Source organism: Dasypus novemcinctus, chromosome 26 (genome assembly GCF_030445035.2).
Source record: "Dasypus novemcinctus isolate mDasNov1 chromosome 26, mDasNov1.1.hap2, whole genome shotgun sequence".
In the NCBI taxonomy this organism is placed as follows: Eukaryota; Metazoa; Chordata; class Mammalia; order Cingulata; family Dasypodidae; genus Dasypus; species Dasypus novemcinctus.
In genome coordinates, this window is record NC_080698.1 from 51,178,803 (window position 1) to 51,205,941 (window position 27,139).

General features: G+C 41.3%; 2 protein-coding genes across 9 annotated transcripts in view; one reads left to right on the forward strand and one right to left on the reverse strand.

Annotated features, from left to right (window-relative positions):
• Window positions 1-2,731: 2,731 nt before the first annotated feature.
• MBD4 (methyl-CpG binding domain 4, DNA glycosylase) lies at window positions 2,732-12,944 on the reverse strand. 4 transcript variants are annotated; one of them, XM_058288625.2, is made up of 8 exons: window positions 12,891-12,944; window positions 9,884-10,111; window positions 8,624-9,468; window positions 6,043-6,117; window positions 5,831-5,965; window positions 4,739-4,888; window positions 4,156-4,259; window positions 2,732-3,039 (listed from the first exon to the last, which is right to left on the reverse strand). In XM_058288625.2, the coding sequence occupies exons 2-8, from the start codon at window positions 10,057-10,059 to the stop codon at window positions 2,962-2,964; spliced, it is 1,563 nt and encodes a 520-aa protein (XP_058144608.1). In that variant the 5' UTR covers window positions 10,060-10,111; window positions 12,891-12,944; the 3' UTR covers window positions 2,732-2,961. The 4 variants fall into 4 exon arrangements, with proteins under 4 accessions (XP_058144608.1, XP_004477293.1, XP_012374590.2 ...); XM_004477236.4 differs by lacking the exon at window positions 12,891-12,944 and adding an exon at window positions 11,565-11,913; XM_012519136.4 differs by lacking the exon at window positions 12,891-12,944 and adding an exon at window positions 11,501-11,905.
• IFT122 (intraflagellar transport 122) overlaps window positions 11,959-27,139 on the forward strand; it is a 100,641-nt gene continuing 85,460 nt past the window's right edge. For all 5 annotated transcript variants that reach the window (XR_011647560.1, XM_023584294.3, XM_058288621.2 and 2 more), the window contains exons 1-3: window positions 11,959-12,216; window positions 19,033-19,099; window positions 20,418-20,502. Coding sequence is in view for 4 of the 5 variants with exons in the window: in XM_023584294.3 (XP_023440062.1) it covers window positions 12,176-12,216; window positions 19,033-19,099; window positions 20,418-20,502 (193 nt within the window). In the remaining variant the exon portion in view is untranslated. The remainder of the gene's footprint in view (window positions 12,217-19,032; window positions 19,100-20,417; window positions 20,503-27,139) is intronic.

A 27,139-nucleotide genomic window follows, 5' to 3' on the forward strand; every position in this document is an offset into this window, starting at 1 on the left:
GATTTCCAGTTCTCCACACCCTCATTCCTCAGTTTTTCAACTAAAGAATAGGCCGTGCCTCCGTCATTGAGTTTCTAGAAACTCAAGGGAGTCGGTGACCAAATAGAGGAAGGATTTTGGTAGGCATTGCCCCCTTGTAAGATGAATGGGGTACCGTGGTTTGGAATTACAGAATCTGAGAATCGGAGCATTAATAATAAACTCCTGAAATGCCCATCAACTGATGAATGGGTAAATACAATGTGGTATATCCATACAAAGGAATTATTATTCAGCTATAAAAAGGAATGAAGTTCTGGTACATGCTACAACATGGATGAACCTTGGAAACACTGGTTAGTGAAAAAAGGCAATATATTGTATGATGCCATTTAATGTCCAGAATTGACAAACGTATAAGAAGAGAAAAGATTAATGGTTGCCAGGGGAGGTAGAGGAGGGAATTGGGATTGACTGCTAGCAGATTTAGGGTTTCTTTCTGTAGTGATGGAAATGTTCTGGAATTAGGTAGTGATGATGTTGCACAACACTGTGAATGTACTAAAAATGAATGAATTACACACTTTTAAATAGCTAAAGTGTTGAATTTTGTTATGTGGGTTTTATCTCAAAAGTTTCCTAAAAAATGCTTGAGCACTTCCTCTGTATGAAGCACAACTTTTACTCAAAAGCATTAACTTTGTGACCCTTTCAACAACCTGAGGTGGCCCCTCAGACCATCTCCACTTTACAGATAATGGGCAACGTTACCATAGCACTCTTGCAAGCCAGGCACCCACTTCAAGCAATGCATTAACCTAATAATCACAATTAACAGTATGAGGCAGGCAGCACTAACCTGTTTTATTATATAATTTTATATTTACTCCCTCCCCCGGGTGTTGCTTGCATGCGCTGTCTGCTGTGTCCATTTGCTGTGTGTTCTTTCTGTGTCTGCTTGTCCTTTCCTTCTCATCTTTCTCTTTAGGAGGGCCCGGGAACTGATCCTGGGACCTTGCGATATGGGAGAGAGGCACTCAGTTGCTTGAGCCACCTCAGCTCCCTGGACTGCTGCATCTGTCTCTGTTGTGTCATCTTTCTGTGCCAGCTCTCTGTGGCATGGGTCAGCTTGCCTTCACCAGGAGGCCCTGGAAATCAAACCCAAAGCCTCCCATATGGTAGATGGGAGCCCAGTCCTTTGATCCACATCTGCTTCCCTACTAGCCCATTTTAAAAAGAGGAAACAGGTACAGAGGTCAGACTGCCACCCAGACTCACCTGATGGGTTGGGTTTGCTCTATCCCAACCCTGGCTGTGCCCACAGTATCAGAGGCCCTCTCTGCTGTTTGTATTCTTTGTAGCTGTGTTGCATCTTCACCTTGGCCCTTTTTTTTTTTTAAAAAGATTTATTTATTTATTTACTATCCCCCCCTCCCCTGGTTGTCTTGCTTTTGGTGTCTATTTGCTGCGTCTTGTTTCTTTGTCCGCTTCTGTTGTCGTCAGCGGCAAGGGAAGTGTGGGCGGCGCCATTCCCGGGCAGGCTGCTCTTTCTTTTCACGCTGGGTGGCTTTCCTCACGGGCGCACTCCTTGTGCGTGGGGCTCCCCCACGCGGGGGACACCCTTGCATAGCAAGGCACTCCTTACGCGCATCAGCACTACGCATGGCCAGCTCCACACGGGTCAAGGAGGCCCGGGGTTTGAACCGCGGACCTCCCATATGGTAGACGGACGCCCTAACCACTGGGCCAAAGTCCGTTTCCCACCTTGCCCCTTTTGTTCCCTCCTACTATTGTATGTGTCTTTCTCTTCTTGGGAGGCATCTACAGAGGCTTTTCATCTTTGTGCCCCCTCTCCAGCACAGGGCTGTACACTTGGTGAATGCTATTTTGTTATTAAATAAAACTGCAATGGAAAAATATGAAGTAGATGTTTGCACTGCAGGAGTGGCCAGTTTTCATTTTCTCTGGCCAAAATCGACCACTCTGAAACTAAAATGTATTTACTAAAGTGGAAACCACCCAACTAACTCTGCATCCCACTTCTGTTCATATACAACAAAGGTAGTTTCTCTAACAATTTTTAAAAATCTTTTGCATCCAACTAATTTTCAGGTTGCACCTTAAAATGGCAATTGATAACTGAGACTTAAAATTTAGGATTTTTTTTTTCTTTGCAATTTGGTGAGTTCTTTCTAAGGTAAATGTTTTGCTATTTGAGCTATAAATTACCATACTTGTAATCAAAATGGCATAAAACTTAAAAAGGTCCTGTCCTCTGGCTCAAAGAAGAGGGATGGGCAAAAGTTTGAATTTTCATGAAAGGATGAAGGTAAAAGGCAGGAGCCAGAAGGTGGCAAGCTGAATTTGAGCTACAGGCTCAGTCATAGTGGTTATCAAATGGGTGCTGGGGTTGATTCTCCAATTCCTAAAAGCCAGTGTGGAGTCATCAAGAACACATTATGTCAAAAGAATCTTACTTTTCTTTGCAGGGGATGGAGGGGTCAACACTTTTAATAAAGATACTTTTATTAATTAATTGCCTAATACATCCTATAATACTTTTCCTCTTACATGTTTGGCTGCAAATTCTTTAACTGCTTCTTCATATAAAATTGTTTAATGTCTTCTATAGTAAAAGATAAAGTCTACTCTTTCTTTTAGCAGGACTGATATAATTTTGCTTTGTATTATTGATAGTTTAGAGAAGTTTTTTCACCTTCACGCCACATTTCATTATTGAAGAAGTCATATACATCTTTAGGATTGTTAATTTATTTTTTTTAAATCTCAAAATATGTTCTAGCACATCAGTAACAAAAATCCACAGGTAGCACAAACATTAAGAAAATACACACCAGCTTCTAGTTGGGCTGATTAAAATCCACACACCTTAGAAAGGTGATTGGTTGCACTTAATGGAGCTCCTAAGATTTGAGGTGCAAAGCAACACACAAAAAACAAGTTTGAAAACTTCAAAGAGTCTTAAGACAGGCTTAATTTTTCATGATTCTCCCAAAGCCAGTCATGATATTTATTTAACTTATGGTCTTGAGGGTGCACCTGGAAGAAATGGAACACATCAGGAGACCTTATTTAAGTTAGCTAGAAGTACATTTTTTAAATGGGGTTTTTAAAAGTATGATGAAGAACAATTAATTATGATAATATACCTAAAAATTAAAACCTTTAACCTGTGATTCAAGAATGCTTAAAACTATACATGATACAATTGTAATCCTTTACAGTTTACCAAGCACTTTCCTATTTAGTACTGATCCTCACCACAACCTGGGGTATTGGATGGTGATGAGTCAAGTATTAATACTCCATTTTCAAGGAGGAGGTAACAGATGCTGAAAGGCTAACAGGTTGCTCAGCTCACAATAAATGGTAAAGCAGGGGCTGGTTGTAGGCTTTTGGCCCAGGCTGGCCAGACCTGTTGGCTGAATGCCTTAGGGCAAGGCACAGCTGGAGAGGGCAGGAAACCAGGATGCCTGGGATGCTCAGCTCACAGAATGGGTAGTTGACAGAGGTCCCAGTTACCATGAAAGTAGTCTGAGATCACTAGGAGAAACCCAAAAAACATACTTCCAGGCACAAACATGCCTGCTTCCATTTAGTGGAGTACATTTTTTTTTAAAGGAGGTGCTGCAGAATGAACCCAGGACCTTGTACATGGGAAGCAGGTGCTCAACTTCTGAGCTACATCTGCTCCCCAATGAGCGTCTGATGTTTTCATTTATTTGTTTTTGTTTTTAGGAGGTACTGGGGATCAAACCTGGTACTTTGTACATGGTAAGTAGGCGCCCAACCACTTGAGCTACATCTGCTTCCCTAGTGGTGTTCTTTTGAAGGCTATTATGACTGTGACAGGAGCAAAACCCCACCAGGGCTTAGAGACAACACGTGGATGGGAATGAGAGGAAGAGGGCCTGAAGTGACCAAACTGCTGGAGATCAAGGGGCTTCCCAAGGTTCTGTGTGGACTTGGCAGTGTCTGTGGATCCTTCCCTGCTGCCAATAACTTCATGCCACCTCATGCCCCTCAAGCTAGGAACAAAATTGGTTATAACTGCAATAGCACCTGTGTCCAAGAAATAGTTTTAGCTATAATGGTGGTCTTATTTCTCCTCAGACAAAATATGCTGGATATATCATAGTTGGGAATGGGCCTCACCTGCTTCCATTCATTGATACAAAAAATTCGGTAAGAGTCGTTGCCGTATTTACCAATCCCATGAAGCTCAATCGGATACTTCCATTGCTTTGTCAGATATTCATCTGAAGGATACATACACATATATCAGGTCAGCCTCTGGAAAAATATCTTTCCTAAATGTGTGGTGATGGGGGCAGGATGGAGAGAACAGAAAGGAACAGGAAAGAATCTTTCCCAGCAACCCTAGTTGTGACTGCTCTTTTTTCTGCGTTCCTGCAGCACCCTTTTCCAAATTTCCCACCTGGTGCTTACTAACAGTTATTTTGTGCTGTGTTGATAAACAGAGATTACATCCTTGAGATCAGGACCAGGCTTTCTGGTTCACTGACTTCTTCCTTGAATTTTGCCCACATGGCCTGACCGAGTGCTGGGAAAGTATTTATTGCCTTTGTCAGTGGGAGACTGGTTTGTTTTTAAATGCCTTCAGTGCTTGAGCTGAATGACCTCTATTAATGTAGCATCCCAAAAGCACTAAAGTTGAAGGTGTGGCTCTCTTAAGAAGGCAGTTTATGTTTTTCCTTTTAGGCATATGGGAAAATACCTGAGAACTTGATAATGGTTTTTGCTCGAAGATCGTAGAGACCAAGAGGTTTAAGAAGTTCTGACACTTCTCTCCAATCTGCAGTTCTTGCTACCTCAGCTGAAGGGTACTTCTCCAGAAATTCCCAAAGCACAGGTATTGCCATTTTGCCTGGGAAGAAAAATAACTGTATGCAGGAGCAGATGTGCCTCAATCAGGTGAGCGTCTGCGTCCCACATGGGATGTCCTGAGTTCAGTTCCCAGTCCCTCCTAAAAAAACAAACAACAAGCAGACATAGAGCAAAAACGAGCAAGACAATGAGCAAAACCAAAAGCGAGCATGGAGTGGATGTGGCTCAGGCATTTGAATGCCCACCTCCCACATGGGAGGTCATGGGTTTTGGTCCCGGGGCCACCTAAAGAAAAAAAAAACCAGCAAGCAGACAGGGAGCAAAAACAACGAGCAGATAAGCGGCACAAAAGTAAGCAAACAGATAAGGGGGTTTCTCAGAGGAGAAGAATAACTGTATGATTACAAGCCTCCAGATGGGCTGATTTCAGGTTCAATTACTTCCTCATCTAGAAATCTCATAGAGAGCTGCTCCCTGCCCCCTTAAAGAAGTCCTTACCTTAACCAGCAACCACTCTCAGAATCAAAAACCAAAACTAATCTATTTGGCTAATAGTCCAAAATATGCTGAAATTTGCCCTTGCACGATAATAGTATTTAAGAATTAGATCACCAGATAACCTGTGTAAAACACATAGAATACAAAGTGCCAATGACATTTTGAGAAGCTATTCAATGAAAAAGAAATGCTTTTACATACAACAGATGGTGAAGGAAAAATAACTGATTTTTATCGATGACCAAAACTACCGTGGAAGTAGAAAATAAATCAGAAACTTGCCCCTTAATGCTAAAAAAGGCTCTGGGACATCATCTAGCATATCTTACTTGTAGGTGAAGAGTTTGAGGGCCGAAAGGGGAAGGCCTTGTCTGAGGTCACAGAGACTTGGAACAGTACGTGAAACCACACCTCCATCAACTCAGTGCTTTCTCCTTCATCACAGTGCATCTACTAAGATAAAGATTAAAAATAATTCACAAACCTGAGGTCCGATTGAGAAATATAGTGGCAATGAGGAGCTTCCATGGATCATGAAAAAGTGTCTCCTGGACAAGATTAAAAGGCGATCGTGGAGGAGTCCACTTCTTAAAGGCTTTTCGCCGTGGGGGGCTAGGAGCTAAACAAACATTCTGCATCAGAGTTGAACTCTTGAAATGGATTTAAAATCTGATTTTCCAACTGGGAAAGGGATACCTTCTTTAGTAAACTTGCTGGAAAAATACAAGCTTGTTTTCCTTTTCTCTATTTGTGTTCGTGGAATGGTGTCTTCTGAAAAGGAAGAGTGAAATACTGTTTATAGAATCTATGGTTTAGCCTAAAGAAATATTCACAGATGCAAATAATGATAGTAAGAATAAAAATACCACTACTAATAAAGCATTTAGTACATGCCTGGCCCTATTCTGAGCATTTTACATAAAATAACCATTTAATCCTATCTAAGCAAGTAGGTACTAGGAGTAGGTACTATTTTATCTCCATGTTACAGATAAAGAAAAGGAGGTACAGAGAGTTTAAGTAACTTACCCAAGGTTATAGAGCTAGTGTCAGAGCTGACATTAAAATCCTGAATTCATGCCTTTAACCACTCTGTCAAACTAGCTCTCTATGATTTATGTTCAGTGTTCATAGTTTTGAAAAATTGGAAACAGCATGAAACATTATAAATTATGACACAATTTTATAATGTGGTCATTAAAATATTTTTTGAGACTACATCATGAATATTTCCCCATGTCTTTGAAAGCAAGATTCTTTATGTGGTTCCAATTTTATAAAAAAAGAGAAAAGATATATATACATACTACAGATATCAGAATGAAGTAAACCAAAATGTTATAATGGTCGTTGCTGAGTGGTGACTTTTATTTTCTTCTTTAATTTTCTATATTTCCCAAAATTCCTGTAGTGAATACTTTTATACATACCAAAAAAAGGAATATATCCAAAACAGAATCTGCAGAAAAGCCTGAATCTTCGATTAGATTTAGAACTGGGATACCTGAGACCAGTATCTAGTAGGAAGTTCAGTTACTTCAACACTATTTGACCAGCATTATAAGACGTAACCAAGTTTCTAAGAGCATCTTCATTGGTTAGAGCAGGTGTTAGGATCAATTGTTAGACTGTGAAATACTCCCTTTAGCTGTACCCTCTAAATTTGAATATCAGTTAATAATATCTTGTGTTTTTTTGTAGCATGATACCATCTTTTTCACTTCTCATTTACAATAATCTTTTTTTTTGTTTTTAAGGAGGTACTGGGGATGAACCTAGGACCTCATACATGGGAAGCAGGCACTCAACCACTGAGCTACAGCCGCTCCCTTCATTTACAATATTCTTGATGTGGAAAATTGGACTAGTGAGTGCTGTTAATTCCATTTTACAGATGAATAAATTAAGACTTAGAAATTGACTAACTATCCCCAAATGACGCTAGAGTTGACAAAAGACTATGGCCAGGGTCCAGGTCTCCAGATAATTAGTGTAGTGTTTTTTGCTATTCTATTTTGAATAGGTAAAGCCCAGTGGAAAGTAGAAATGAGAACAAAGGAAACGCCTCTAATAGCTACCTGATAATTTTCTCTGTGCATTCCTACAAATAATTACTCACTAGGCTCCGTTATTACTTAGGAGACTGAAGCTCAGTTTATTTGGCAATTTCTAGTTAAGTCAATGGGAAAGTCTTTACGATTCCACTAGATACCTAGTTACCTTAGGGTACTTCATCTTTTGTTGAGAATTAGACTTCTTTGTGTGTAGAATGAATAAGACACTTCCATTTTAGTTGCAAAAGGATGTTTTTAATACTTTATTTGCCTAGTATACTAGCAATAAATCTACATAAACCTCAAAGCTTTCTCTAAGAAGCTCAAAGTCTTTGAAGAATTCTCATTCAGTTCCTAGGTACATATGGTCACCTTCTGTCAAAGGTAGAGAAATTCTGGGCAAAGATGATATACAATCATGGGTGGGACTGAGGGCAGGATCAAGTCTAACTCCCTGCTCCACCAATTTGTCCAGGCTGCCTCCTCAGAGAATTTAAGTAAAATTACTATCTTCTTTAAAGGAGTTACTCATTATAGCATAACGAATAATACCAGGATGCTCAAAAGATCTCCTATTTATGTCATATTCACTGAGATATTATAAAAGCAAAATTGCTAAGCTCTGAACTCTGGATTAAGAACATATTGCAAATAATAGGTGAAGTGATTAGTTTTGAATTATTTAGAGCTCTAAAGCATTTTAAAGAAGCATTATAATAGTAGATAAAAATGACTATGAAAGATACAAAATTAAATTGGAAGTTACAGTACAGTAGTAATAGGAGGGGTGCAAAGAAAAGACACTGACTATTCTTAACCAGTTATGTATAAAAGTGTCCTCTCCAAACCTTTTCACAAGGGAAGCCTTTTTATTTTCCTTCAAGTTTTAAAATGACTAGCTGGGAAAAGGATGGGAGAAAGCTCTGTTGAGAGTCCTGGCTGTTGTACCAAGGAGAGATGGTGGCAGCTGTTACCCACGCCAACTCTCCTTTGATGGGTGTATCAACGTAGTAACCAGCTGATTCCCTCTCTGCTGTAGGAAAGTGCTTCAAGATCAGTTAGACAAGGTGTTAGGATTAAATGGTAGAATATGTCTGATATTTGGCCCTATTTCTTGGCTCTATTCCCACATCCTAACCATGCAGAAGAATGAAATACAAGATCAGGAGGAATAAATTCCTTAAATATAATATTCAATAATAGCACTTTAAAGCACCAAATACCTTGAAATATTTCCACAGTTTCCTCGGTCTGTGAGCAGCTGTTGTCCACTTCAGAGTTACATTTCAAAATGTCAGTATGCAAATATTCCTTCATCTCCCCAACTTCCACTTTTGTTTTGATTTCCTCAGATTCTAAAAAGGTATCTTGACACTTCTGGTGTTCTGCTTCTTTGGCTGAACATAATTTGTTTATGATGCCAGAAGTCATTTGTTCAAAATGAAAGTTTGATCCTGAAGTCAGTGATTTTTCTTTTACAAGTCTCTTTTCTTCATTGGATGCACTAAGGGTTTCATTGATTGCTCTTGCATCAGAAATGCAGAGAGTTTTATGGAGCTGACTTTCTTGTGTGGCTGACTCATCTTCAGCATCTGCTTTATTATACACAGATCCTCTTTTTCTAACACTTTGAATGGAATCTGAAAGACTTTTCCGGCACCCTCTTTTAGTTTTCTTTATTTGAATTTCTTTCAAAATAGTCACTTTTCCTTTGGGCTTTCTAACATTTCTGGAGTTAGTAGCAACACCCTCAACATCTTTCAAAAGCAACTGAACAGAAGTAAAGTTAGATAGTCCTCTGCTCTTTTGCAATTCCGAGCTACTACCTGGTAGAGGAAACTCATCTGTTTTCCACCTACTTCGTGTCCTGAGATTCCAGCTTGAAATTTTACTTTCATTTTGCAGTTGGGATGCCTGAGTTGTCAGACTGCGGTCTTTATATCTTGATTTAATGTCTCTTTTAGAATGTACAGTAAAATCAAAATCTTCTGGCTTAAGAGAAGTCTCTTCATTTTTGTGCAGATAATTGGCAAGTGAACTTTTGGATCTGAACTTTTGTCCTTGAGGGCTAGAAAATGATATTAGAGGAAACTTACTGCTAGTAAATAGAGGTGACTTTAAAAATGAATTGGAACACCTTTTAGATTTCTCATGATTTCCAAGTGTTACCAAGGGTATTTGTCATTTAAAATAAAAGACAGTGATAAAATGGTACTTTTAATGGTTTCTTCTATCATAACATAAAATAACTTCATGGATATAACTTAACTGCAACCTCACCATTAACCATATACAGGAGGGACAAAGTGTAATTGTCCCCAAATTACTTGATGTAACTAACCAGTGACACTGAAGAAACAGAATTCACATATATTTTATGGTAAAAATAGAAATAAGTCAAGACTCCTGCTATGCTTTTCCACTCACTACCTATCTAGACAAAAGTATTTGCCTGTGTTATCTTTACCACCTTGCATGCTCACCTGATAAAATATACATCAAATCTTCCTGCTGTTTTCCCTGATATCCTTTGCTTTATGACTCTTTCCCATCCACAAGGGACAGACTTATGGCATTCTGTCATTGTAGTACCACCACACTGAGGAGCAATGGGTTCATGTGGTGGGGGATTACGCTCACTGTTTCTTTTTATCACCATTTGCTTCTCATCTTCTCCCGCTCTTTCTGTTCCCTGAGCACCATCTTCCTTACTGAAAAACAAAACAAAGTGCAAGTGATTATTTCCCTTGGCTTATACAATTTCAACCCATGACAGGGCAGGAACCACATGGACTATTTGGATAAAACAGGAAATTTAAGTCAGTATAAATTAGTCTTGTGTTATTGGAATAGCTTTAGGTTCCTGTCCTTCAACATGGGTTAACAAAGGGTTGGAAATATCTGCATAATGAAAAGTTCAAACTACCTATTATAAACTTTGTTGTAACTCATTGAATAGGACTATTATACAGATTTCTGGTGACACTTGACGTAAGTATGAGAATATGAACCAATGGCTGCACTCTAAACCTGGGATCAAGAAAACTGCTTAGAGGAGTCCATGAGACATCCCCTGCTCCTCAAAAAAGGTAAAAAAATTTACATATATGTGCATTTTTCTGGGAGTGTCCATGACTTTCATCAGATGTAACCCTCCAAAAGGCAAATAATTTTTGATCAGAATTTTCAATTCTCCTCCATTCTTGATCCTCATGATAACCTTATGAGGTACGCAGGATAAGAATTATTTTTATTTTATTAATAAAGTTGAGTGACAGGAACTTTAAATTACCCGCAGAACTGATTCCAGAGCCAAGCTATACCAAATCTTGGTTCATTGCTTCTCCCACTCTACTACTGAAAAGCTTCAAGTAGCTTCAGTAGCATGTATCCTAATCATTAAATCACACATTTTGAAATTCGATAGGTCTATAGAAATCATTGAAATCAACTTCAAAAAACAGAAAATAAATCAACTTCAAATAGAGAAACTAAGCAAATGTAATTAACTGGAATTAGAATCAAGGTCTTTGTACTGAATTTGGGGTTAAATGATTTTGGGGAGCTGAATAGGGTCTTATGAAATTATAAGGTTCGCAATTTTAGAGATAAGGGATCTGAAACCTGGTGAAAACAGCACAAACTTTAAAATAAACAGACTGGTTTCAAATCCCAGCTTTGCCAGTTACTAGCTGCGTGCGCCAAGAGTAAGTTAACTACCTCTTTCAAGGTAATTCTGAGGACTGAAATGTCGAAACAGCTAAGTTAGTCACCTTAGCCTCATAATCACATATATGACAAGCACTCAGTAAAAGACTGTAGTTCCCTTTCTCAGTCACTTCTCATAAAGCCCGTTGAACATGACAACACAAAATCTAGGCCCATCTCCAAATTCCTCCTAGGATCCTCCAATCCAAGCAGATCTTTCCTCATGCCGCAAAAACTCCGAGCTTCTTCGTCATTTCGGGCAAGGAAGTCGGGCCCACCCCAGTTCTCACCCTACAGAAGTACCTGATCTCCAGCCCTACCTCCTAATAACCAAACCCGGGGCCCCGGTCTCTATCGAGCCCAGGAAGTCAAGGTTAGAAAGGCCCACACACATCGACTCCTCCACTCGCGCTTTACAGGTGGTGAAACTGAGGCCCGAAAAAGACAGCAACTTGCCGGAGGTCATACGGCCGGTCTGGGGCTAGGCGCTCACACGAGATGACCGAGGGGGTAGCTCGGCAGTCCCCCAGTTCGGGATTCTCCATTCCAGCCCGGCTCCTCAAGCCGGCTCCGGTTGCAGCAATCCGAGCACCTGCGCGGCCGGGAAGGCTGGAGGGCCGGAGGGCCGGGCCGAGAGGATGCGACGATCTGGGTGTGGAGCGGAGCAAGACGTGAAAGCTTCTTCAGCTTAGAACGCTAGGCTGAAACCCGAGGCTGCAGGTAGCTGAGAGTCTTTTCAGACTCCACAGCTGCTTTCCCGCCGCCCCCTCCGCCGCAACCGCCATCTTCCACAGCTCAGCCAATCAAATTCTTGGTCGAGAGGACGCACCGCCCCCAGCCAATCGCGCGTGCTCTCATTGCGCACGCGCCTCCCGGGGGCCTGGTCCCTCTTCACTTTTGCTCATTCTCGGACTCGTTTTAGACATGCGCCTTTGGAACTCTCTGCCTGGCGCTTACTTACCGCGCATGTGCGTTGCCAGGGGTAGCGCCGGTAGCCAAAGTGGCTAGCGGAAGGGGTCCTTTTGCTGAGACGGGGCGGAGGGATCCGAGGAGTGAGGGAAGCCGCGATGAGAGCCGTGTTGACGTGGAGAGATAAAGCCGAGCAGTGGTGAGAAGTGGGGAACGTACGGGAGGAAGGGAAGGCTGGAACCGGCGGAGATGGCGCGAGCCGTTGCGGGAATCAACGCGGTTGCCAAGGGCAACGGGCCTGCGGCCCGGTCTAAGGTTCCCTGAATCTCGGGTCTGGAAGACTGCAAGGTCAGTCCTCCACATTGCAGGTGGAGAAACTGAGTCTTGGAGAGGGGACAAAGGGATGTACCGCGGGTCGGATAGCCTGTGCAGGCACTTTTACACCAAACCAGTATGTGGGCTTGCCGCTTCCTTACTCAAAATCCATCTTGAGTGTATCCTACATCCACGACTGTGTTTCCCAAAGTTCACAATTTTTTCCATATCCACACACTACCCGTACTCCTGTTTACTTGACGGTTTTCTTTAAATTAATTCACTTATTTTCACTTAAATATGCTGTAGAAGGGAAAATTTATTACTCCATATATCAATATCACTTGCTATAAATGTAAGAGCAGGGAGAAACAAAACAATTTAATAAATTGTAGCTAGGTAGTTGCTAGGGAGCCTTTAAGCCTGAGATCTGCTGTCTCTAAAATTGGTGATTAGCAAATCTTGTCAGATGTGGTGAAAATGAAAGGAATGAAAACAAGACTTCCTCCTATGCTTAATTAGAAGGTTTGAAAGAGAATTCAAAGAATGACTTCTTACCTTAAGAGCCAATGTTATTTTAATGTCCCATTCCATTTATCACTATGTCCATCACATAGTGATACATTTTGGGAAATATTGACTTAACTGGATAGTTCTCAGCCTGACTTTGAAATTCTTCCTCGACAATCTTTTCAGCCTGTTTTGACCAGTGGGACTGGCAACTTGCCATTCCCTCACTGGCTTCTTGTAGGTCTTTGTCTGTGTAAAGCATACACTCTTTTCTCATCTCACACAGAAATCCTACACACCCTTAAAATCTCTCCCTGTGGAGATGGCCACTTCTTGTGCTCTGCACTAGAATAGCTCTTATTATGTGCCAGGCACTGGGCCAAGAACTTCATATCCTTGATCTCATTGTCACCTCATAACAGCTCTCTAAGGTAGATAGTATGATTACCCTCTCTTTTTCATATATGTGGAAACTGCTGTATAAAGAGCATAAATAATTTGCCAAGGTCACACAGCATGTACGTGGTGGAGCCGTCTTTCAGACTTGTCGATCGTGCTCCAAGGCCAATGCTCTTTACCACTATACTGATTTTCCCCTGTGTTACAGAGGTTGCAGACTCAAATGCCTGCAGGAGTCAGACAGGTAACATAAATGGGAAATGGTTATTTGCATCTTAACCACAAAGAATTATCCATTTTCCTAGGAATATTCTTCCAGTCTACAACACTTTTCTTGAAACATATAGCCCTATCAATGTTTCTTTCATTTACTGTTTTTAATAGGGATTTGAGTTTTTTAAAAATTCTTTTTACTAAGTACCAACAGTACAAACTGATGATAACTGGCAACTGAACATTTGGCTTCCACGTCAGAGAGTAATAAGGAATGGCAAGGAGTGTGGCAAATTGGAGAGCTTATACTCTGCCTAAAAGGGACAGCTGCTGCTCATCCACTGCCAATTATTACCATGCAGGAATTTGGCCTGGTGTGCCCAGATCTTCCTGTTTTCAGCAGATGCTACAAATCTGAGTTTTTATGTGACATGTCCTAATTTTTAAATGTTGGCACCTAACTAAAAAAAAAAACAAAAACAGAGAAAACACTGTAATGGGCCAAAGAAAACATGTGCTAGCCAAATGCAGCCTGATTTGCTCCCAGTTTTCAACCCCTGGTGAGATACTTTGTTTATTCCTCTCATCTGAGTGCTATAGTTATTTGTGCATCTGCTTATTCCAGAAGTCTATAAGCCCTTTAAAAGCAACAGCTATGTCTTTATTCATTTCCAAATGATTCCCAAGCTTAGTCAAATCAGTAATTGTTGTTAATATTTAATGGATGGATGTATTCATGAATGAATGAATAACTGAGGGACTGAATGATGAAGGAAGATTGGTTATCTGGCTTTTTTGACCCTTCATAGGTTTGAAACAACCTATTCGAATGGCGGCTGTAGGGCTTCTCTAGTTCAGCAATCCTGTTGGCAGCTAGATATGCCGACAGCCTGGAACAAGACAGACAGCAGAATTTTAAAATGCCAGATGTCAAAGATCAGTTTGTCCTCTGCAACCAAACCAGCCGCTGCCTCCTGGTCTGCTGTTCTGCCTCCAGTCTAACCTTTAAATGGCATCAGGAACTTTTTTTCCCAAGACCTTCTGTGATCCTGCTATCTTCTTATAATCCTGGTGTGACTCCCATGTCTTTCCATGTCCAGTTGTGCACTTTACTAGATGGTCTTCCTTATCCGCTTCCCTTAGTCTTGCTAACATTTAAATTTATGCTTTTCAGTTCAGCTAAAAACTCCATTTTCTCACCCAAATGTTTTCTTTTGTTTTTTGAAGGTTTATTTATTTATTTCTTCCCCCTGCCCACCTGCTCCTACCCCCCACCCCCACTGCCCTTTGTTGTTTGTGCTAGCATCTTCTATAATTCTCCATTCACACTTGCTAGTATTTACTGAATGCCTACAGTAGACCTGACTGTGTTTACGTGCATTGTCTCCTTGAACCTCTATAACACCCTGTGAGATTGGAATTGATACCCCATTTATAGATGAAGAGACTGAGAACAGGTGACATAAGTGGGGCTAGTTCAGTTTGTGCAGGGTTTGTGGAGGCACCTCGGGACTTCAGTTTTACATTGGGATGGACACAGTCTTGGCAGAGGGCAATTTATAGGACTCACCCTCTGTCTCCCTGCAATGGAAACTGATGATGAATCTTTTAATGAAGAGAGTGGACAGGTGGGAAGAGACATCCTGCAGTAGAACAGACTGCCTGTAGACAGTGAGCACCCCAGCCCTGGAAATGTTGAAGCTGAGTCTGGATGAACATCTGTAGGGAATTTCTGCCCTGTGTGGGAATTTGGACGATATGATGGCTAGTGTTGTTTCCAATTTTGAGTTTCTGTGATCTCATAATGTAATTAAAATCCAAGGGGTTTATATGAAATCTTTTCAGGTTGTCAATTATATTCATTATGTATCTAGTATAATGCCATATACCTGGCATCACAAATGTATAAAACATGGCCCTTGCCCTCAAATTCCATATGACTGTAATTAAGGGGACACGGTAGCATATAAACAATGTAAAATATAGCAGATGATGTCATTAGAAGCTAAATTGAATTGTATAGACTCTAAATACAAGAAGAATTTAGATTAGGGCAAGTCAGATGCTGTAATACTTCAGCAAATTTCAGGAAATTCAGAGTAAGTGGATTTTTCACAGCTGAGAGGGAGTTAGTTCAGGCTTGGCACAAATGAGGCACTCAAATGATTTTCTGATAACTGTATGATGTCAGACAAATTGCTTGCCTCTCTGTATTCTCAATTAAAAAGGCACCAATGATGCCTGCCTTGTCTACTGCATTATGTTATTATAGGGATCAAATGAAATAGTGTCAGTTCATGCTCTTTAAAAACTCTTAACTGTGAATACATGTGAAGAATTGTGTTTGGTTTTTTTAAATTTTATTTCTTTCTCTCTCCTTCCCTGCCATTGTCTGCTCTCTGTGTCCATTTGTTATGTGTTCTTCTGCATCCGTTTGCATTATCAGGTGGCACTGGGAATCTGTGTCTCTTTTTTGTTGTGTCATCTTGCTGTGTCAGCTCTCCGTGTGTGTGACGCCACTCCTGGGCATACAGTGCTTTTTCATGCAGGGCAGCTCTCCTTGCGGGGCATACACCTTGCGCATGGTGCACCGCTGCACGGGGGTGCCCCTGTGTGGCACGGCACTTGTTGCGCACAGCAGCTTTGTGCATGGTCCAGTTTACCACACCGGTCAGGAGGCCCTGGGAATTGAACCCTGGACCCTCCATATGGTAGACAGATGCTTTACCAGTTGAGCCACGTCCTCTTCCCAAAAATTGTTTTCTGATGTCAATAGAATCTATATCAAAAACTTTCTAAATTCCATAGGTAAGGCCTTATGTAAGGCCTTAAGTGATAATTAACTTTTTTTGCTGCTGAAAAGGTGTGAGAGCTATTGTTAATTATTTTAACAACCATGGCATATGCTAATAATGATGATGTTGAAGGCCACAAAGCATAATAATTAGAGCATGGGCCCTGGGTTCAAATCCTAACCTCACTTCCACTTAGTAGCAGTTTATTCTTGGGCAAATTATTTAACTTCTCTGTGCTTTAGTTTACTTATCTGCAACATAGGGTGTCTGTGAAGATTAAATGAGTTAATACATTTTAAGTATTTGAATGGTACCTGGCATACAAAATAAATAAATGGGGAAGCGGATTTGGCTCAACGGATAGAGTGCCCGCCTACCACATGGGAGGTCCAGGGTTCAAAACCAGGGCTTCCTGACCTGTGTAGTGAGCTGGCCCACGCTCAGTGCTGATGTGCGCAAAGAGTGCCCTGCCATGCAGGGGTGTCCCCCATGTAGGGGAGCCCCAAGCTCAAGGAGTGTGCCATGTAAGGAGAGCCACCCTGCACGAAGAAAGCGCAGCCTGCCCAGGTGTGGCACCACACACAGGGAGAGCTAACACAGCAAGATGACGCAACAAAAAGAGACACAGATTCCCGCTGCTGCTAACAAGAATCCAAGCGGACACAGAAGAACACTCAGCGAATGGACACAGAGAGCAGACAGTGGGGTGGGGGGAGAGAAATAAATTAAAAAAATAAATCTTAAAAAAAAAAAAGTAAATTAATGTGCTCAATAAGTGTTAACCACTATTATTATTGTTGTTGTTATTATTATTAAAGTTTGAGCATAACAAAGACTTGTCACACTTGGCAATAATTCACGAGGGTGGAAGACAGTATAGCCTAGTGGTTAAGAGCCTAAACTCTGGGGTCAGACCTGAGTTGAAATTCTGGCTGTAATAAGTACTTGTCGTACTTGCATGCACTTCCATATTTGCCAGAAGTGTGAACTTGGGCAAGGTGCTTGACCTCTCTGAGCCTTGGTGTCCTCATTTACAAAATAGGGCACTTCTCCCTACCTCACAGAATTATTGTGAGGATGAAATGAAATAATGTATTGAGACGAGCTTAGCCCGGAGTCTGCCTGTGTACGGTAACTGCTCCGAGTACTGTTGCTGAGTATGTATACTTTTAGGTCACTGGGGGGCCAGCTAAGTTTACCCCATGGTAATATTGGCAGTGCTGTGGTAACACATTCTTATTAGAGTCATCTGAACTAATTAACTCCTCGTCTGGGGCATCCAAGAATCTTTGTAATATGGCTCTAGCCTGCTGTTCTAGCCTTCTCTCTCCCTACTGCCTAGCAGATAGCCACATGTTTCAGTCAAGTGAGATTATTTGCATTACTTGGTGTCCCTCAGTTTCATGTCTTTGCTCAGTTTCTCCCTGAAGTGCCATCTCCTGCATGTCTCAGAAGCCCTGTTCTTTGGCAGGCATTTGCCTCACAAAGCCTTTTCTGATCCTCTTCCCAAACCAGAATGCTGTCTTCCTCCTTCAAATCCTGTGATATATGTTTTTAATGTATCTCTTCAAGGCTTGATCACAATATTATACTGTATTTCATCTACTCTAAGAGGTCATTGATTATAAAATGTCATTATTTTAAGTACACTAAGGAAGAAAAAAAAAACGCTGCCAATTGAACTGTCACATTGTTACCGAGCAAACTGGGGGGTTGTTTGCCTGATGCACTCCAGTGACCAATTCCTGAGACAGCGAAGTTTCAAAGAGAGAGTTTATTGCTAAGGGCAAAGCAGGCGCTCAGATGGCCTGTTGGCCTAAAAAATCTGTCTCTTGGAATCTAGGGAGGAGTTAGGGATTTTATGGATTCAAACAAGGGAAAGTGGAATGGTTGCCATTACAATAGGAAGTCTAAAACAAGGACTGAGACTTAGTCTAGAATAGCCATCACAGTAGTACGGACGAGCAAAGACTGAGACTAGTTCAAGGAGTTTCAGTAATTTCAGGTATTAACTTTTGGCTCTAGAAAGTAAGAAAAAGCATCTATATAATGATTCAGTAGTTATTATCATTCATTAATTCTAAACTCTTGGTTTATATGCTGATACAACCAGATAGATGTTAAAATTTGGAAAAATGTATGCCTTAGAGTTGATGACTTTTTTTTGGAGGTACTGGGGCCAGGGAATTGAACCTGGGACCTCATATGTGGGACACAGTGCTCAACTACTGAGCTACACTGGCTGCAAATTGATGGCTTTTGATGATTCTCTGTGAACACGTGAAATTCACACCTCCTCATTGGACTATAATTTCCCTGAGGGTGGGGAGGGACTGTGCTTTCCTCAGTTTTTCTGTACTAATGCCTAGCACCTAAGGTGCACACAGGAAACATCTTATTAATTGGCAGTGGTAGTCATAAGTACCATTTTTTTCAGAGACGTGGATGTACTAGCCTTCACACATGGTCTCCGTATCCAGCCTTAAAGGTATTATTAGAAAAATCTTTGTTCTCAATGGTTGACCCATTGAATCATTTCAGGCATCTGGCTTCTGGACAAGTGGAAATGAAGACATAAAACTAACCCTTAGTGGATAGTGATTGAATGGACTGCCAAAGTGTGGTGAGGGAATAGAGTTTGCAACCAAATGCAATTCTTAGCCATTATTTTTCTCCCTGATGCATAAGCAGTGTTTCATAAGGAAATAATGTTTGCTTTCTGACCATTAGCAGACCTCATCATTTTCATTCCTAATTGTCCTTTTGTCTTGTCTCCTGTTTAGTATATATGACCTCGCATTTAAGCCCGATGGAACCCAACTGATTTTGGCTGCAGGAAACAGATTACTGGTAGGATTTTGTCTGAGTTTCCTTTTTAAGTGCTTTTTCCCCCTCCCTCTTGTAAGTACTCTGAAATTTGACCTTTTTTTTTTTTGAGATAAAAAGGCTGGGGCGGAAAAACTAGTCATTACTTTTTAATGGGGGAAGGAAATGGCCTACTTAAAACAGGTTAGTAAACTGTCTATCAGATAGGAACTTGTGAACAATACCTTCATTGGAGTAATTAATCTTTCCCTTTTTACTTTGAGACACCCATGCAAGAGCTGAAGACAATTCATCAAAATGCCTTTCAAAGTGGGCTAGTGTCAGTTCACGTTTTGTCCCCCTGAAAAATGCAAGCAACAGGACTGAAGGTGCTTCCTCCTTGAGAAGCCAGATAGCCTGACCCCAACTTCTAGGCTTTGGCCTCTACCTAAACAATTCCATATGGATGCTGTCCTATTTTTCATATTTTCAAAGAATGTAAGTTCCCTCTGGAGCCTATCCCAGTGTATAAAAGTAATATTCAGGGAACTCCTTACGTTTGACCTAAAACCCTTTATTTTATCTCTCCTTCCTCCTGTGTAAATCCATTTCCTCTAGCTCTGTTGCCTTTAGATATGCAGACTACCTTCCAGCCTCTGTGTAGCAACTGCCTAATCTTAAAACCATGGCTAAATTGTTCTGCAGACTTACTCTCTCCAGGGTAAACAATCCAAATCCTTTTAGTTTTTCTTCATAAGTTATCTTTTCCAGCAGTCTAACCATTTGGGAGGTTGATTTCTCAGATGGTGTGCTTTTTAAATCCCCGATTTATAGATAGTGCACCAGCTATAAAATATCCTAAATCCACATGTACAGCTTGGTTTTCTAACTCCTTCCTATTTGTAAATCCAGAGCCCAGGTCTCTGACTTTCAAACTCTTGACTGCAAATATGAAACCTCCCTGTGAGGCTGTTAAGGGGCAGGGCTCATACTAAAATTTAATCATTTTGTAGCTGGCTCTTTTTATGTACTGGCCTCATCTGGGAGGTCCTTCCTTGGTCACATATCCAAACTCATGGGGAATGAATGGAACCTGTAGTGAAGCTCCAAGGGTCATTGAACCTTTCTTTATTAAGGATTGATGGCATGTTCCTGTTCACATTGTATACAGAACTGAGACCTCCACTTCTTGGGTTACGCTTTAAGTCACATCCTTTCTGTCTTCTCAGTACAGTTCTTATTTGAGACGAATTTAGAATATTGCCGAGTATTATGCTATAAAAAAAATAGCAGTAGCAACTCTAGGAATTCTGACTAATGGATATCAAATGGATAATCTGCAATTTTGTCTTTTTTTTGCCAGGTTTATGACACCTCTGACGGCACCTTACTCCAGCCCCTAAAAGGACACAAAGACACTGTGTACTGTGTGGCATATGCGAAGGATGGTAAGAGGCTGCTTTGGGCTTCCAGTCTGTAAAATGGCCTCAAAGCTGCTTGTTTTCCTCCTTAGAAAGTGCTTTTAATTATTTTTAGTAAAAGAAATTACAACTTATAAATTCAGAAATAGTCAAATCACTGAGACGTGAGTAATTCAATTCAGCGAGTATTTATTGAAGGTCATCTAATGTGCCAGGCCCTGTTTTAGGTGCTTGAGATACTTGAGCAAACAAAACAAACGTCCCTGCCCCCCTGGAACTTATATTCCATGTGCATGTGTTAGAGAGAGGGCGAAGGGAATGAGGGAGACAAAGAATAAACATAGGAAATAAGGAAATGAAACAGTCTGCTGTAAGGTGATCGGTGTTATGGAAAACTAAAAAGTAGGGCAGAGTAAGGGGATTGAGAGTGCTAGGCAGGGCAAGGGGTGGATGCAGTATTGAATGGGCTGGAGAGGGCAGCTCATTGAGCTGGTGACAGGTGAGCAGAGACTTGAAGGTAATGAGGCAATGAGACTCCTGCAGTGGGCCTGGGGGAGGAGAGCTTCTCTCAGAGGGAGAGCCATTGCAGAGACATCAGGTGGACTCTGTTTACCACGAGGCTGAGCAGAGGAATCAGGAGAGAGGAGTAGGGGATGAGGCTGCAGAGGAAACAGTGGAGGAGGGCGGAGACCCATGGAAGGACTTTGGCTTTGACTCTTGGTGAAAATGGGGATCCGCTGAAAGGTTTTTTCTTGTTTTGGTTTGTTTTTCAGGTTGTGGGTTTTTTTGTTTGTTAGTTTTTAGGTATATGGGGCATAGAACTTGGGACCTCGTACATGGGAAGCAGGAGCTCAACCATTAAGCTACACCTGCTCCCCTGCTGAAGGGTTTTGAGCAGAGCAGGGATCTGATCTGAATTATATTAGAAAAGGATCCCTGTAGTTGCGGAATTGGCAAGGGCTTTCAAGGAGTGAGGAACGGGGCAGGAAGGCCAGTGAGGCGTCATCATCCAGGCAAGAGGTCACACAGGCTCAGACCTCTGCTAGAGTGGAGGGAGTGGGGAGAAGTGGTCAGAGTGAGAATATTTTGAAAATGGAGACAATAGCATTTTCTTGACAGATTTGATTTTGGGGTTAAAGAAAAGGGTCAAGGATGACTGCCAACGTGTTTTTTAATCATTTTTTGTTTGTTTTTTTATGTGTGTTTATTTGTTGTTGTTTTTTTATTGTGGTAACATATCTACAACATAAAATTTTTCATTTTAACCACTTTTTTTTTTTTTAAGATTTATTTTATTTATTCTCTCCCCTTCCCATTCCCCCAGTTGTCTGCTCTCTGTGTCCATTTGCTGTGTGTTCTTCTGTGTCTGCTTGTGTTCTCATTAGGCGGCTCTGGGATCCAATCCCGGGATCTTCTGGAGTGGAAGAGAGGTGATTACTCTCTTGCGCCACCTCAGCTCCCTGTTCTGCTGTGCCTTCTGTGTCTCTTGTTGCGTCATCTTGCTGTACCAGCTCTCCGCATCAGCCGGCACTTGTGCATGGGGCGGCATTCCCACGCAGGGCAGCACTCCTGTGCGTAACGGCCTTCCCGTGTGGGCCAGCACTCCGTGTGGGCCAACTTGCTATGGGGACCAGCTTACCTTCAGGATCCTCATCCTGGGTGTCGAACCTGGACCTCCTATATGGTGGGAGCCCAGTTGGTTGAGCCACAACTGTTTACCTCGTTTTAACCACTTTTAATTATATAATTCAGAGGTATTAATTTTTATTCACCATATCATGCTACCGCTATCCATTAACAAAGCGTTTTCGTCATCCCAAACAGAAACTCTATGCCATTAAGCAGTAACTCCCCATTACCCATCCCTCCCTCCAGCCCTTGATAACTTTTAATCTACTTTCTATGAATTTGCTTATTCTAGATATCTCATATAAGTGAAATCATACAATTATCTGTCCTTTTATGTCAGGCTTATTTCACTCAACCTGATGTCTTCAAGGTTCACTCGTATTGTAGCATGTATCAGCACTTCACTTCTTTTTACAACTGAATAATTTTCCATTGTATGGATAGACCACATTTTGTTTTTCCATTCCTTGTTGATGGACACTTGGATTGCTTCACCTTTTGGCTATTGTTAATAATGTTGCTATGAACAAATATCTGTTTAAGTCTCTGTTTTCAGTTCTTTTCAGTGTATATATAGAAGTGTAATTGCCAGGTCATATGGTAATTTTATGTTTAACTTTCTGAGAAACCCCAAACTGTTTTCCAGTGACAGGACCATTTAACATTCCCACCAACAATGTACATAGGTTCCTTATTTTTCCACATCTTCACCAACACTTGTTATTTTCTGTGTTGTTGTTGTTTTAAATAGTAGTCATTCTAGTAGGTGTAAAGTAGTATCTCATTGTGGTTTTGATTTGCATTTCCCTATGGCTAATGATGTTGAGCATTTTTTCATGTGCTTGTAAGTCATTTGTATATCTTCTTTAGAGAAAAGTCTGTTCACTATTTTAATTGGGTTGTTTGGGTTTTTTTTTTTTTTTAATATGACCTTTTATTTTTATTTATTTATTTATTTTCCAAATTCTCGATTTATTCATTTTTTTTAAAGATATTACATTAAAAAAATATGAGGTCCCCATTCACCCCCACCGCCCCCTCCCCACCACTCCCCCCACAGTAACACTCTCCCCCATCATCATGTCACATCCATTGCGTCTGGTGAGTACATCTCCGGGCATCGCTGCACCCCATGTCCCGTGTTCCACACCATAGCCCACTTTCCCACGTTCCATCCAGTGGGCCATGGGAGGACATACAATATCCGGCAATTGTCCCTGGAGCACCACCCAGGACAACTCCAAGTTCCGAGAATTCCTCCACATCTCTTCTCTTCCTCCCATTCCCCGCACCCAGCAGCCACCATGGCCACTTTTTCCACATCAATGCCACATTTTCTCGATTATTAACCACAATAGTTAATGAATAGGATATCATTAAGTCCACTCTGATCCTTACTGTATTCCTCCTTCCTGTGGACCTTGGCTTGGTTGTGTCCATTCCACATCTATGTCAAGAGGGGGTTTAGATTCCACATGGATATTGGATGCAATCCTCCTGCTTTCAGTTGTAGGCACTCTAGGCTCCATGGTGTGGTGGTTGTTTGGGTTTTTTTGTGTGTGTTTTAGGAGTTCTTTTTTTCTTTCTTTTTAAAGATTTATTTTTTATTTATTTCTCTCCCCTTTCCCACCCCCCTCCCCACCCCGGTTGTCATTTGCTGTGTGTTCTTCTGTGTCCACTTGCATTCTTGTCAGTGGCACCAGGAATCTGTGTCTCTTTTTATTGTGTCATCTGCTATGTCAGCTCTCTGTGTGTGCAGCACCACCCCTGGGCAGGCTGCACTTTTTTCACGTGGGGCAGCTCTCCTTGAGGGGTGCACTCCTTGCGCGTGGGGCTCCCCTACACGGGGGCACCCCTGCGTCGCACGGCACTCCTTGCATACATCAGCACTGTACGTGGACCAGCTCCACACAGGTCAAGGAGGCCCGGGGTTTAAACCCTGGACCTTCCATGTGGTAGGCCGGACGCTCTGTCAGTTAAGGCAAATCTGCTTCCCTAGGAGTTCTTTATATATTGGATATTGAACGCTTATCAGATACAGGATTTCAACTTTTTCCCATTCTATAGGATGTTGTTTCACTTTCTTGATAAAGTCCTTTCATGGACAAAATTATTCTATTTTGATGAAGTCCAGTATATCTATTTTTTCTTTTGTTGTTTGTGCTTTTGATGTCATATCTAAGAAACCATTGCCTAATATAAGGTCCTGAAGATTTTCACCTGTGTTTTCTTCTAAGTGTTTTATTTTTCTAGATATTATGTTTAGGTAATTGATCCATTCTGAGTTAATTTAGATATTTGGTATGAAATAAGGGTACAACTTATTCTTCTGCATGTGGATATCTAGTTTTCCTAGTACTATTTGAAAAGACTATTTTGTTGAAAAGACTATTTTTTCCTCTGTAAGTGGACTTGGCACCCTTGTTGAAAATCAATTAGCTGTACATTTGTATAGGTGTTTGTTACAATTCTATTCCATTAGTCTCTCTGTCTGTCCTTAAGCCAATACCGTAGTGGTTTTTCATTTGTTTTTGCTTTTTATTATATTGGTACAAAAGTAATTGTGGTTTTCCATTGTTGAAATTTGCCATTTGATGTTGGCATACATTCTTAAATAAATGTGGTTATGTTACACATCATTTTAATGTGCATTCCTTGCTTTATATTTTTTGCTAATGACTTATTTGCTATTTATTTTATATTTATTTTAGACTATGGAAATGATGTTAGACAAAAAGCATATTCGAATGATTTTCTTATTTGATTTCAAAATGGGTCATAAAGCAGCAAAGACAACTTGCAACATTGACAGTGCGTTTGGCCAGGAACTGCTAATGAATATACTGTGCAGTGGTGGTTCAAGAAGTTTTGCAGAGGAGATGAGAGCCTTGAGGATGAAGAGCATAGTGGCCATCCATTGGAAGCTGACAGCAACCAACTGAGAGCAATCGTCGAGCTGATCCTCTTAAACTATATGAGAAGTTGTTGAAGAACTCAGCGTCAACCATTTTACGCTCATTCGGTGTTTGAAGCAAATTGGAAAGGTGAAAAAATTTGATAGGTGGGTACCTTATGAGCTGATTGAAAATAAAAAAATCATCGTTTTGAAGTGTCTTCTCTTATTCTATGAAACAACAATGAACCATTTCATAATCGGATTGTGGTGTGTGACAATAAAATGGATTTTATATGACAATCATCAATGACCAGCTCAATGTTTGGACCAAGAAGAAGCTTGAAAGCACTTCCCAAAGCCAAACTTGCACCAAAAAAAGGTCATGGTCACTGTTTGGTGGTCTGCTGCCAGTATGATCCACTGCAGCTTTCTGAATCCTGGCGAAACCATTACATCTGAGAAGTATGCTCAGTAAATCAATGAGATGCACCAAAATTGCAATGCCTGCAGCTGGCTTTAGTCAACAGAAATGGCCCAAGTCTTCTCCATGACAATGCCCAGCAGTTGTTGGACAACCAATGCTTCAAAAGATGAATGAATTGGGCTATGAAGTTTTGCCTCATCCGCCATATTCACCTGACCTCCTGCCAACCGACAACCACTTCTTCAAGCATCTTGACAACTTTTTGCAGGGAAAATGCTTCCACAACCAGCAGGATGCAGAAAATGCTTTCCAAGAGTTCGTCAAATCCCAAAGTACAGATTTTTACACTACAGGAATAAACAGCCTTATTTCTCATTGGCAAAAATGTGTTGATTGTAATGGTTTCTATTTTGATTAACGAAGATGTATTTGAGCCTAATTATTATGATTTAAAATTCATGGTCAGAAACCGCAATTCCTTTTTCACAACCTTTTTTTTTTTTTTAAGATTTATTTATTTCTCTCCCTTCCCCGCCCCCCCCAGTTGTCTGTTCTCTGTGTCTATTGGCTGTGTGTTCTTCTTTGTCCGCTTCTGTTGTCAGCGACACGGGAACCTGTGTTTCTTTTTGTTGCATCATCTTGTTGTGTCAGCTCTCCATGTGTGTGGCGCCATTCTTGGGCAGGCTGTACTTTCTTTCGTGCTGGGTGGCTTTCCTTACAGGGCGCACTCCTTGTGCATGGGGTTCCCCTACGCGGGGGACACCCCTGCATGGCAAGGCACTCCTTGCATGCATCAGCACTGCGCGTGGGCCAGCTCCACACGGGTCAAGGAGGCCCGGGGTTTGAACTGCGGACCTCCCATGTGGTAAATGGATGCCCTAACCACTGGGCCAAGTCTGCTTCCTACACCACCTTAATAGGATGTACTGGGGAATGAACCCAGGCCCTCATACATGGGAAGGAGGTGCTCAACCACTGAACCATATCCATTCCCCAGGGAGAGTTGGTTTTTTCATTTCTTTGTTTTTAGGAGGTACTGAGGATCAAACCTGGGACCGCATATGGGAAGCAGGCACTCAACCACTTGAGCTACATCTGCTCCCCTAGTGTGTTTTGATTACTGTAGTTTCATGGTAAGTTTTAAAATAGGGACGTGTGAGTCCTTCAGCTTTGTTTTCCTTTTTCTTTTTTTTTTTTTTTTTTTTGCACTACATGGATAATAGTTTGCACTCTCCCCCAGTACATTCAGTGGGTTATGGCAGGATATATAAAGTCCAGCATCTGACCCTGCAGTATCATTTAGGACAACTCAAAATCCCAAAAATGCCCCCACATCACATCTCTTCTTCCCTCTCCCTACCCTCAGCAACTACTGTGGCCACTTTCTCCACCTCGATGCTAAAATTTCTTCTATTATTCAATACAGTAGTTTTATAGTAGAATATCAGTAAGTCTACTCTAGTCCATATTTTATTCCTCCATTCTGTGAACCCTGGGATGGTGATGTCCTCTCTACCTCTAGATCAAGAGGGGGCTTAGATTCCACATGGATGATGGATGCAATTCCTCTGCTTGCAGTTGTAGGCACTCTTGATTCCCTGGTGTGGTGGTTGACCATCTTCACCTCCCTGTTAGCTGACCTGGGTAAGACCAATGAACCAGAGAGTAGGCATCCCCTACTGAGGCTCTGCTGAGGCTCAGGGGCCAGCTGGCAC

What these genes read in the sequence shown, in the direction of transcription:
- MBD4 (XM_004477236.4), bottom strand. Translation starts at nt 11,653, where the DNA reads ATGGAGAATCCCGAACTGGGGGACTGCCGAGCTACCCCCTCGGTCATC. An exon ending in TTTGATGTATATTTTATCAG is followed by an intron (nt 9,469 to 9,883) that starts GTGAGCATGCAA and finishes ATCATTTTCTAG; the next exon opens with CCCTCAAGGACAAAAGTTCA. An exon ending in AACTGTGGAAATATTTCAAG is followed by an intron (nt 6,118 to 8,623) that starts GTATTTGGTGCT and finishes CTTCCTTTTCAG; the next exon opens with AAGACACCATTCCACGAACA.